Raw genomic sequence first — 12,234 nt, forward strand, 5'->3', positions numbered from 1 at the left:
TGCGATCGCCGTAAAATTTTCTAGTTTTGTTTCGGCGTCTTTGTTTGAAATACTGTCAGGGTGCGTTATCTTGCCTCCTGAGTCTGTGGGTGCTGTGCAGCCTGTATCTAAATCTATTGAATTAATACTGCTGTGAAGGAGGTGGGAGCCAGAACCATGGCAACCATCAGCTCAGATTAGTGTGGGACGTGAGCTGGCAGGAGACATGCACAGACCACACACACTACACACTCACTCACACAAACAAATCAATATGTGTGTGTGTGTGTGTGTGTGTGTGTGTGTGTGTTTGTGTGTGTGTGTGTGTGCGTTGCCAACTAGAGCCCGACCCTCTCTGCCCTGACAGATACAGATGTTCATTTATTGGTTGCACTGATTGAACAGAAGTCTCCATCTCTCCCACAGAGATACCAAAGTCTGCGTAACAGGTTTAGGAATGATATTACTCAAAGCTGGACTGCCCTCACTACTATTGATTAATGTAGTTTTAAGGTCTTTTCTTTTTGCTGCTGAAATGGCTGTTTGTTCGAATGTGACAACAAGATGGGTCCTTGTGTTTTCTTTTCATTCTTAGTTCATCTGCTAGAACATTTTGGTCGCAGTGCGCACTTTTTATTTAATTTGCGAAACGGTCTTGTTAAATAGAAATGTCCTCTCCACCCTGTTATCCTGTGAGGAGGTGTTATTTCACTTCATCAATACATGACAAAAATATCAGGGAAAAAAATGCTACTTCTATTCTTATCCTGTAGGCAGTTTTTACTGTGATGGATCTTACTCCTCTCACCACATTCACAGTTTAATATGATCATTGATTTTGAGGCTACCCAGTCAGCCCTCACCCCATAACACAAAATCTCAGGGTTTATCCTGTATGCTGTTTTATCTAAGTTTCATCAATAGCAGTGACTTCTGAATTTGGATTTCCAAACAGGGAAGTAGAGGTAACAACAACATTAGGCCAATATGGATTATTTTCTTCTTGTCCTGTCTTGTTTACTTTGGATGGTCACTGTTGAATAATGCTGGCTTTAATGCTCCTCTCTTCTCTGGCAGGATGATGAGGTGGTGCTCCAGAGCGTGGCCACCATCCAGAAGGAGCATCGCAAGTTCTGCCTGGCCGCTGAGGGACTAGGAAACCGTATATGTTACCTGGAATCCACATCTGAGGCTAAGGTGAGGATGGCAGACAGCTTTCCAGTTTAAAAGTAGTTGTATGTATTATGATGAAATGACAACTCATTGGCAGTTTGGCATGAAACTGGCAGCTAAGAATATGACCTTTAAGCCAGGGCAGTACTCTGGAGATGAAAATATTTCAGCTGACAGCTAGTGTTTAACACTGTCTTTCAAGCTGGAAATTGGTATTTTCATTACATTTTTTGCTTGTTGCTGCAGTGGCTCCTGACCTTTTTTGTCTTTGTAAACTCACAGCCCTATTAGATGAGCTCCAGTGACCCCTCTTCAACACCGCCCATCATGCTCAAAATGTGTTCACTTGAATTATTCTGAAATGGATGCTATTTAACACAATTAACTCTAAAATTGATGCTAGAATTTGTTTTTTATACAGTTGAACTGCCAATATGGTTTTTGGTCAAATTTGGTCTGGTTTGCATTTGCACTGCTATTACTTGAAGTGGCAGAAACTGGACATTTCAACCAATTAGCTTTACGTTTAGCTACTTAAGCTGTTTACCTTCAACTGACTATCTCACATTTTTTCCTTATATTTGAGCTATTTATCACTACTTTTAGCTATATATTTTAAACATTTTCCTTTATATTAATCTAAGTAATTTAACAGTTTATCCATTACCTGTAGCTAACAATTTCATTTTTAGCGAGCCACTTCAACCACTTAGCCTTACGTTTAGCTATTTTAGCTTTTTACTTTCAGTTGACTATGTAAACATTTTTTCCTTATGTTTGAGCTGTTTATCACTAGTTTTAGCTAATTATTGCAAACATTTATTCTTATATTTAGCTATTTGAACTATGTTTACTTTTAGCTATCTATGTCAGCCATTTATCCATTGTCCATTACTAAATATTTATCCTTACTTTTATCTGTTTTAATTGTTTATCCATTATATACTTTTAGCTATCTCAAACACTTATCCATCACTATTAGCTACCTATTTCAACTTCTCTGCTCACTTGCTTACTAGTTACAGACTAGCTGCAATATGTGGTGTTCAGCTGACTCAATGTGGATTTATTTATCAAATAATCATTTTTCAGTTTCACAGTGTTCACCCACCATGCTGATAAAGGAAAACTGCTATTTTGATAAGATCATGAAATGAGGATTTGCAACAGCTAATATCATGTCCAGTAGACATTTCCTGAAATATAATTAACTAAGTGCAGCTTATTCACCTTCTTGAAACTGACCCAAATAAGAATATTCAGACATTTAATTTTGTGAAAACTAAACATGCGGTCTCAGTCATTGTTTATTCCAGATCAATGGATGAAATTCCTTAATCTGGATGATGGTTATGTTAATTATAGTTAAGTATGAAAAGACAAAAAAGTTGGAGCTGTGTTAATCTGTTATGTTTGTGTCTGCTGTCAAAAATTAATTACATCTCCCAGTAATTGGATTCTTGAACAATTAAATTGGGACCTATCCTGATTTGAAAAAAATATTCCTCCTGCATAGTTAAAAAGATGCACAAATTAATATTGCATCCAAATATAGTCTGCATTCCAGTTTTGGCCCTTGGCAGTCTCTTGTCCTCAGAACATTGTAAATCAAAGAGACACTTTTACTGAAACCCATCTGTTTATCCTCTTTCCCTTCCACCTGCTCCCATTGAGATGAGCTGCCCTGCCTAATAATAGAGATGAATTAGAAAGTGCCAGTTCTGTGGTGTAAACTAATTAGATTTAAAAAAAAAAAAAAAAAAAAAAAAAAAAAAAAAAGGGAGCCTTGGTGGTGCAGAGGAGAAACACGCCCCCACTGCTGCAGCGATCCAGGTTCAGTTCCTGCTGTGGTGCTTTCAGCTTGGCCAGAATCCCGAGAAACACAACTGACAGTGTTTATGGGGTCAGTTAGGGATATTGCATTTGTTTCTGCACCAGTGCATCCCAGTGGCTGGTCATGGAGCAGACAAAACAACGACAAACATGATTTATACAGTATGGCTGTAACAACTTGTGTTGCTTTATTGTTGGAGGAGTGAAGTTTCTCGTCGTGACTGAATGATGTGAATTCGCGTCTTGCTGTCTGTGGTGATGTAGCAACACAACACAGCTGTCAGTACTCTGTTACATGTTTCATTCATTTTCTTTTTGACAAGATGTACTATACGGTCTATAAAAAAAAAAAAAAAAAGACATGTTGAAATGAGGCAGATCATTTTGGCTCTGGAGAATATGTTTCTTAATAGGAACATAATTATTGTATATATTATTATGTGCATCATTAGTCACAACATTTTCAGTGATATTTCTGAGACATTTCAATGGGGAGAGCAAGTTCACTGTCAGTCAGTAATGCAGATGTATGTGGGACAGACAGTGCAGCAAATATTTGAATATTTGAATACCGATGATGTGCTTAGTGTTTTAATTTTGGCCTCACTACAACCACAACTCACTACAAACAACTTTCCACTGCCAGGTTGGGATGGTTTTTTGTTTTTTTTTTTTAAATCAGGCCACTGAGCAATAAGGCTGTGAATAAAATTTGGGGAAGCAAGGGCATGTTTTTGCTCACCCACCTGGAACTGTTGTTCAGCTACACCTGCAGAGCTCTATAGGCAGCCGGTCACAAACACCGCTCTCCTTTCACCTTGGTACCGGTGACAATGCTTCGGACCTCCTTGGGTTTGAAATGTGGCTGAATGTCAAGGGTGACGGCTGTGGTTTGGCACGAGGGGGAGGGGCTGTCATCTGCTGGCTGATCTCAGGTGTTGACACCTCGTCGTCCAGATTCTAATGAAGCCTGGCTGCCTGCCGCTGCTGGAGGTGGACTGAAATGAGGCCGGAGTGAAACAGGGAGTTTTTTGTTAAGTATTTGTATTGCTTTTCATACGATATATTACAATGGTACATTGTAAGCTTCTATTGTGGTTGTGTCATCATTCTTTCTTGTGAACACAGTAACTTGTAATAGTCAGATTAGATTGTGGAACATCTTGCTGCAAAAATGTTATCATAAATATTAATGTTTAATATATTGTTTTGCTTATTTCTGTTTAGGTGTTGATTGTATTAAATTATAAGGGGAGCAATAATATATGTATATTCATTATCACATATAAAAAGGCTAAATAACAATAACAATAACAAATAAAAGAGATGGGAACTGTAGTTTTTTTTTCTTCGCAAAATCACTTAAACCTAAAAAATGTATTTGTTGGGGACTATTTTCAGCTGCAGATTTGGAGCTCTCGTGAGTATTTACAGCAGTAGGATGGTATATGTGGTACTGTATATAGAGTATGTCCATGTTCAATTATATGAAGGACCATGTCACCCAGTGTAATGATATGGCTCACTGATGTATTTTTAATAGTTTTTTTGACAACAATGGAAGTCTATAGCACAAAGGAATATGCTATATCAGGCTTTGGCTGCATAGAAAATGCTTAATAGCAGGATCAGTTCATTGTTGGTTTTGGTCTTTTCATGGATTTTGATGACACTAAGAAAAATCTGGACTATCACCAGACTGATCCTTTAGAATGCTATTCTATTGATTAATTTCTGCTTACATGCCTTTTTGTTGTGGAACAAGTGGAAGTTAATGGGATTAACAACAGCAGATGACACTGAGAAGATGGAAGCATTAATTTATTTCAATTTATTTTATCTCCTTTGAAAAGCCTGCATATGATGTAATAATATAGATTGTCAAATAATAGTGTTTGATCTTTTAAAGGATTGTTTCCTCCATTTTAACAGCTTATATCATTGTACTGTCTTGAGCTCCCTGTAGAGTATGGAAAAAATCAGACTTTCTAAAGGTCAGTGTGACCATGGAGACGGTCTTTTCTATTCCCAGACATGGCAGAATGTTCAGTATGTCTGCCCAACCCTGAAAGAAGTATGATAATTGGAAAATTGGCAGTGAATAATTCATAAGAGGTGTAAGGTCTGCAGCAGGTTGCGAGTTATCACTGTAGAAGGTCGTATGACACCACAGGTGTAGCTGCATCATGTCATGTTGCATCCACTTGAAGGCAAAAGTAAATATTCATCAGGCCCTTTCTCAAGTTTGTGGTGAGATAAATAGATTTTTGGGCTGCAAGCCTACTATAAATGTCCTTTTCTATTATAGTTCTTGTTTTTTTGGGGGGGGGGGTGAAAATGCAATTAAATGATGAATATCAGAGATGACAGCATGTGTTTGCAGGCACAACTGGACATAAACACAATGCGTGTGTGTTTGCGCGTGTGTACACACACACACACACACACACACACACACACACAGAGTGGTGCTGGAGGTTCCCTTGCATGTTTGTGTTGAGTTACAGAGCAGTGCCATCCTCATTATCACCCAGCAGCCCTCCCCTCTGCTCACATTTCTCACTTCACTGCAGAGTTCAAGGGTCAGCTGGTTGTGTTACTGAGTCAGGGCAGGCACCCAACACTTTAAATCATTCCTTGTCCTCTTCTATGGTGGGTAGAGATGGATAGTCACGCTGGCTATTGTCATGAAATTGGAGATAAACAGTATTAAGTACATACTAAATAATATTAGGCTTATTTAAGGATAAGAGGGTAGGGATATGACAGTGTGACAGAGCTGGGCTACTGCTATTTGTGTGTTTACATGTTGTTTATGTGCCATGTCAGCAGTGTAATGTTAACAGTCAACAGTGCCATCTTGCACATCACCAAGTAAATCAATTTTTTTATACTTTGACAAGCAGATGCTATTAATGACCAGGCCCCCTGGTCTGCCAACTCTGAGCTGCTTTAAAGAAGAATGTCATTTTCAAGCATTATCTTATCTCAAATGCCCCGTCTTTTTCTAATTACCCAAATAATTAATTTAAATAAACAATATACATTTTATTCTTCAGTATCATCTGTATGCATTGGCTCTTTGATAAACCTCAGTTGTCTTTTTTTATTGCTTAAAAAAAAATCCCAGTAAATTACACCCTTATATTACACTGTCCCCTGTTTGTCAGGCATGCATTGAAAGTTTACAGACAGACATAAACAGTTTGCTGAAAGTGGAGGACGAATCTGCAGCCTGTTACTGCCGGGAGCCAGACGGCCCTGTGCGCTGAGGAATAAGGCCGACCCAAACTAATTATCGGTCATTGCAGTCGCGGGCCGAACACCTTTTGACAGCCCTCCTTATAATCCCCAGCCACTCGTTAGCAGCACACCAGGATGGCAGAGGAGTTGGAAGTCCTCAGAATTATTTATGAGTACCACTCCTCACTGAGCAGTTTAATCATTTTGCTTGGTCTCTTGTCTCAGATCAGGGCCTGCAGTTAAATTTGTATCCAATTACTGCTCTGGAAATATTCATTAAATATGAGACTGTAGATAAAATCTTACATGCATACGTGTGGGTGCATGTATTTAAAGATGTGTTTAAATAAATCAACACCACTTTAAAGTACTGCATCTCCCTGCTGTTATTAAATATATTCAGTTTCATGTCTTTAAGATGTAGAAACATAAATGTGTGTGTGTGTGTGTGTTTATATGTTTAAATAATGTATGGACACTAAAATGAAAGTTAGGGCATGCCTAGTTGTCTATACTTACGGATTTGGTAAATTAGAATTTAAATATCTTTTTGATGTCACTCTAATTTGAATAATTTACAATTATATATTTATTTACTGAGCCATCATAGGCTTCAGTTGGGAGCTACTGACACTGCAATTTTCATAGGTCACTCAGTGCCTGCACGTCACAGTCCATCAAATTGCTTGGACATCAACTTTTACAATGTCAGTGGGCATCATAAAATATGTTTACAAACTGCATTTTCTAAAACCATCTTTGCTCTCAAGTCTTCAGTCTGTAAATGTTGAAAGGTTTGTTACTCAAGTGCTACCTGGTATTTTCCTCTCAGAGATCAGAGCATGGTAGACCAGCAGAGTTGGGTGTAGCTGCTTTCTTATGAGGAGAGCAAAAAAAGGGCGAAAAACCAGTTAAGGAATTTCAAGGAGAATAAACTGCTGGCACATTGTTTTTGTGCCCAGGAGACGAGTCTGTCATTGCCTCTTCAACTTCAAACTGTTTTTTTCCCTCTGTCCCCTTGTCCTCCACTCCTTCCCCTCACTCTCTCCCCCTTATTTTCTACCCTGTTTCTCCCCTTCATCCTGCAGTATGTTCCTCCAGACCTGTGTATTTGTACCTTTGTGTTGGAGCAGTCCCTGTCAGTGCGGGCCCTGCAGGAGATGCTGGCTAACACTGGGCAGAACAGCGAAGGGGTGAGTACCTCCCTTCTTCCCACTGACAAACAACGCCTCTCCCTGTCTTGCACACACAAACACACTCAAACACTTGTATACACATACATGCACTTTCTTTGACACAAACCAATCTGTAGTCTACTGGCAGCACAAAATGCCCTTGAGTTAAGTTGCAGTTAGAAGTTTCATTCTCTATTTCTATGTACTATGATATAAGATGAGTATAATGGAACAATATTATTTTCAACTGTTATACAATAATTTGGCTGAAGGGATATTTATTGAATGAACTCCCTTATTGGCAGAGCAGTCACAGCACTGGAACCAAAAATGCCCTGAATCTGTGTAAAAAGGATTCTCAGTTCAAATTCTGAAAACTGTCCTGATTGGAAATAGTTCAGGGTTTTTTTTAGGCCACCAAATCAGGCCAAGTCCACCCATGATGCTTTATCTGTTTAGCCTAAACTGATGGATTCAAATGTTTTTCAGGAATTTCATGAACACAACCTTCACAGATGGAAGCAGTACTTCAAACCTCTTTGATGTCAAATATAGGTCCAGCACAACTTTGTGGAGCTGTTCATTGACATTTATTATTCAAGAAATGCAACTGTAATAAAATTTAATGCTGTACTTAACTAGCAAGTACCTGCTGGCTCTGCTGCAGGGTCTTGGTCTCGGTCATGTTGGATGTCCCGCTGTCCTGACTACATTCAATGTAGATGTGAACCTGCAAAAACAGATGATTTTTTGAGTCAATAATTTTGAATTTAAACACTAAAATCTCTCTTAATCACAAATTTGTCACATTGCAAAGATAATGTGTGGAGTCTGTGTGGAAATATATTATAATAAAAAACATATGACAGTACATTGAACAACTTTGAGAAATTAACTTACATCTGTGCTGTATGTAATGGCTAAGTATTGCAATGCATAGGCCATAACAATGCGTATGTATGGAGGAATTTAACAACTCGAAACAGACCCCCTTTGTTAATAAGGTTGCCAGGTCTAAGATGTCAGTCTAAACTGTCAAATGCTGACTTACTAACAGTCAATTATTTTGCCCATACTTCAAATAGTTTCTGCATGAAATATTGACTTTAATAAAGGATAATGTTAAAAATCACTTAGTAGGTTGGATCGAATCCCAGTGGCATTTAGGGCAAGCAGACAGACCACACCTAGCAATACTCCCAACTGCTTTAACACGGAGAACTGTAATTGAATTCTAAATAGAAGCTGTCTCTTTTCATTCTCCGTAACACGTTCCTGTTTTGCAAAAAGAGATCAGAAGGCTCGGGAAATGAAAGGCTGTCAGGGGTCAAAGAAAGGGTGAGAAAATTACCTGTGAGTGCTCTGCTGCATTCACTTCCGCCTCCTCTCCTGGCCCTGTGCTCTCTTGATTTACGCGAAACAGTGTGCGAGCCCCTTCCTCCTGACTCTGCTCCAGTTGCCTTGGCATGTTTATTAGAGCAGGTAAGTAATGTTTGATCAGGCAGATTCTCTGTTGTGACGCAGGGGTGTCATTGACAGCAGTGAAGCCATCCGGTGGGCGATGTCTGCTCTGTAAACCCCTATCAGATGGTCGTATTCACTCATGCTGCTGTGCCCTAATGGTCATTTCATGTGTCATTTAATCTCATCACCCAGCCCTTCTAGCATTAGAGCCAAAGGGAGATGTTCAGAGATGGGAAGAGATGGCATCGCCCTTGTTTGGATGAAATTTTAAGCTCTTTCCTGCAAATATGTTTTGGGAAAAAACAAAGAGAAAACAGTGCTTAAATCTCAAATACATGCAAGTATTAATTTTGGATGAACAAACCATTACATAAAAGAAGTTGTGTCTTACTGGTGGTATTTTTTTTCATCACTGTTCCCTTTGGATACAAATGGTCTATTTGGAAAGCATTCCTCGTTTAAGTATTATTTTTAGCTAATACTTAGGACAGACCCCTAGTATTCTTGGAACAGAGATGACAAAGCTATGGTAGCATGAATCATTGTGCAGTACAGATGTAGCTATTAGAGAAACCTGAGCTCTGCACAACATTACAGTGTCGTTTGCAAGATGAATTGAGTCCTAAGTCCCACAACACTAATGCAAGATAGCCCAAATTGTGTGCAGTACTAGGCTGCTTTGGCTACCACTGTACTTTCATGCACAACATAGCCCTCTGGCACAGATGGTTCTTTATGTGTCTTATTTTGTATACTGCTTGGGTCCTCTCCACTGGAGAATCAGGCCTGCATTGTTATTAGCCTGGGTAGCAGATTTGTTTTGTGCTCAACAGAGCAACATTGTTGGCTGGCCTTCTCTGGCAAGACAACGTGATGTTGGCTAGAATACAAACTCTCTGGTAGCAAGGCTAATAAATCACCCTCCTCTTCCTTTCTGCACTAAGGGCCCATTTCTCTCGATTGTTTCTCTCAGATTTGTGTAATTGACTTCCATACATCCCAATAACACATTCTTTTCATTTGTATTTGTGTGTTAATAGAGCGCTGACCATGAAAAATGGGTAGGTCCATCAGTTCATTCATCAATCACGTTGTCAGTGTGCATGACAGATGTATTGACTGTCCAATGAAAGGGTTTAACTTTAGGCACTTTCACTTGAAATGACGCCTATTTCTTGATTGTCATAAAAACTGCATTTGTAGCTTGTACACCATCTAGTTTACAAGTGTATGACAAGAACTACATTGTAGGTAGATATTAAGCTAATGGCAGTACATTTTCTACCTCACCACATATTGTGCAGATGGATTTTGGAAGACATTTCTGTCTGTGCAGACAACCTCAGGATAGTAAATTAAGCTTTCACCTCATCATAGCTCAACATGCTCTCCTTCCTTCCGCCAGTCCGGGGACAATCAATTAGTTTGTCACAGATGTCTCTGAACTTTAACACATGACAATCTTGAAATAGACATCCATTGGTGCTGTCACCTTGTGCACTGGAGTCAAATGTTTTGCCTGCCCTCTTTGAAGACTACTTTGTTTGCAAGTGTGAAAGCACTTTCAAGTGATAGTGCCTGCTTCTAATTTGCTTTGCATTCTTTTTTTTTTTTTTTTTTGCTTTTAATGCAATAAAATACAAGCCTTAATATAACACTTAACATGTCTGTGCTGTTAAAAAAAAGCATACATATAAGAAAATGTTGCTTACCAAAAGCAGGAATGATGAATGATATTTTATCCAGTTGATTGAATCTGAATGAAAGGAGAAAACCGACATGTTGGCAGAAAACTCACTTTATGGTTTGGGTGTGCTGCTCTGTTTTCTCTGGGTTTGGTCTCTAACATCAGGTAATTTTGAGGGTGTTGACACGAGGAAATGTCCTGAAATCAGTTTTGATTTCAGAGTGTTAACTTCACGTACATTGGAGTTGAGCAAAGCTGTTGGTAGATGATTCAAGGATGATTTAGCTGTGCCTCACACAACTCTCACAACTCACTGGACTGCCAGCACAATACACTTGGTTCATACTGTACTTTGATAGACTGTTAAAGTAAATGTAAAGCAAATGGTGCATGATCTGTCTCATTATCCAGATGATTTGAAGGACAGGGCAGTGAATATGTACGCGCTAATCAATATATCAAGTGATACTTAGTAAATGTATCTGGCATGAACCATTTCTGTGCTCAGGCTGTTCCATATAAGATAAGCAATTGATAAGAAGTGAACGTTGAGGTAAATTACATAGTCATGGTTTGATGTAATTGCTCTGGCAAAGAGACAGCAGATACTGCAAAGCCAAGCAGGCAGGAAAATGTAAGTGTTAAGGAGGTTAGTGTTTAAAACACAAGGCACCAAAACCATCCATGTGTTTGGAGTAGTTTGACTCTTTTTTATTGCGCCATAACAATGCTGCGAAAAACTATTAACAGAAAATAAATCAATCATATATTCTATAATCATCGTCAGTGGTTTATCAAGTAAAGCCATTGGGTGGGTTGTGACAATTAGCACTACTTTTTATATCAGAAAGGCGTTTTGCGCTTGCAAGACAGATGTGGCAGTTGGCCACAGATCATCGAAAAACTTAAATCTGTCAAATATGAACATACAGATGCAACACACATTTTTCAGTTTTAATAAACGTCCATCAACCCGCTTAGAAATCACAGAAAAAACACGCTCCCTTTTAAGTACAGAACTTGCCTGAGAATCGCCGGGTTTTTAAGTTTTCTTCAGTAACAAAGCAATCCAGTGATAGTTGTCAGGAAGTCCATGGATACAAAGCAAAGAGGAACTACTAATAGAGAATTCGGTGCACTTAAATGTTAAAAAACAAAACTAAAAACAAACAAAAAAAACTATAAAAACGGGTCTTATGCTGGAGCTACTATCGTTACTTTAAAGAATCCATGGCAACATTTTACTTCCGGTTAATTTTTTTTTTTTATTAGTCTATATAAGTCAAGAAATTTGCTGTTGAATGTAGAATTATGTACACAAATAGCTGATCAGCGAAATAGCTAAGTAGATTAAAAAAAAAAAATCTAAATAAAAATTTGCGACGATTGGGTTGCAATCTGTCAGTTAGCTTAGCAACATAGGCCTTGATTATAATGACACTTTGCACCTGTGGGTTAACGACAATTTGAGATGACGTTGTAACGGATGTCGCTGTCGCTACTGCAGCCGTTGATAGAGCAAGACATGTAAGCTAACCTCAAATTAGCACTTTTAGAAAAGCAAATATTACAAATACAAACCCACCGAGGCGCAGGTGAAGTACTCAGTGAATTCAGTCGATGTCCCGCGGCTGTTCAGTAAGTTAACAAAAAGTAGAAACATAGTTTAATGATATATCC

The 12,234-nt window shown here is 38.7% G+C and overlaps 1 protein-coding gene and 1 long non-coding RNA gene across 10 annotated transcripts in view; one reads left to right on the top strand and one right to left on the bottom strand.

The window, feature by feature from the left end:
• The window catches only part of ryr3 (ryanodine receptor 3), a 110,990-nt gene that overhangs the window by 14,321 nt on the left and 84,435 nt on the right, over positions 1 to 12,234 (top strand). For 3 of the 8 annotated variants that reach the window (XM_071467778.1, XM_071467772.1, XM_071467774.1), the window contains exons 2-4: positions 1,057 to 1,176; positions 7,317 to 7,421; positions 9,908 to 9,928. In XM_071467778.1, coding sequence (XP_071323879.1) covers positions 1,057 to 1,176; positions 7,317 to 7,421; positions 9,908 to 9,928 — 246 coding nt within the window. Of the gene's footprint in view, positions 1 to 1,056; positions 1,177 to 7,316; positions 7,422 to 9,907; positions 9,929 to 11,717; positions 12,193 to 12,234 lie in introns of those variants that run through there. The other 5 variants (XM_071467773.1, XM_071467775.1, XM_071467780.1 and 2 more) reach the window with 3 other exon arrangements.
• Positions 3,148 to 11,719, bottom strand: LOC139612327 (uncharacterized). Of its 2 annotated transcripts, XR_011686503.1 has the most exons (7): positions 11,579 to 11,719; positions 10,580 to 10,623; positions 8,755 to 9,146; positions 8,053 to 8,133; positions 7,346 to 7,467; positions 3,732 to 3,972; positions 3,148 to 3,235 (listed from the first exon to the last, which is right to left on the bottom strand). It is a non-coding gene; the product is annotated as an uncharacterized lncRNA (long non-coding RNA). The 2 variants fall into 2 exon arrangements; XR_011686504.1 differs by lacking the exon at positions 7,346 to 7,467.

Source organism: Trachinotus anak, unplaced genomic scaffold (genome assembly GCF_046630095.1).
Source record: "Trachinotus anak isolate AG129_WGS33_773 ecotype Australia unplaced genomic scaffold, CSIRO_AGI_Tana_v1 ptg000031l, whole genome shotgun sequence".
Taxonomy (NCBI): domain Eukaryota; kingdom Metazoa; phylum Chordata; class Actinopteri; order Carangiformes; family Carangidae; genus Trachinotus; species Trachinotus anak.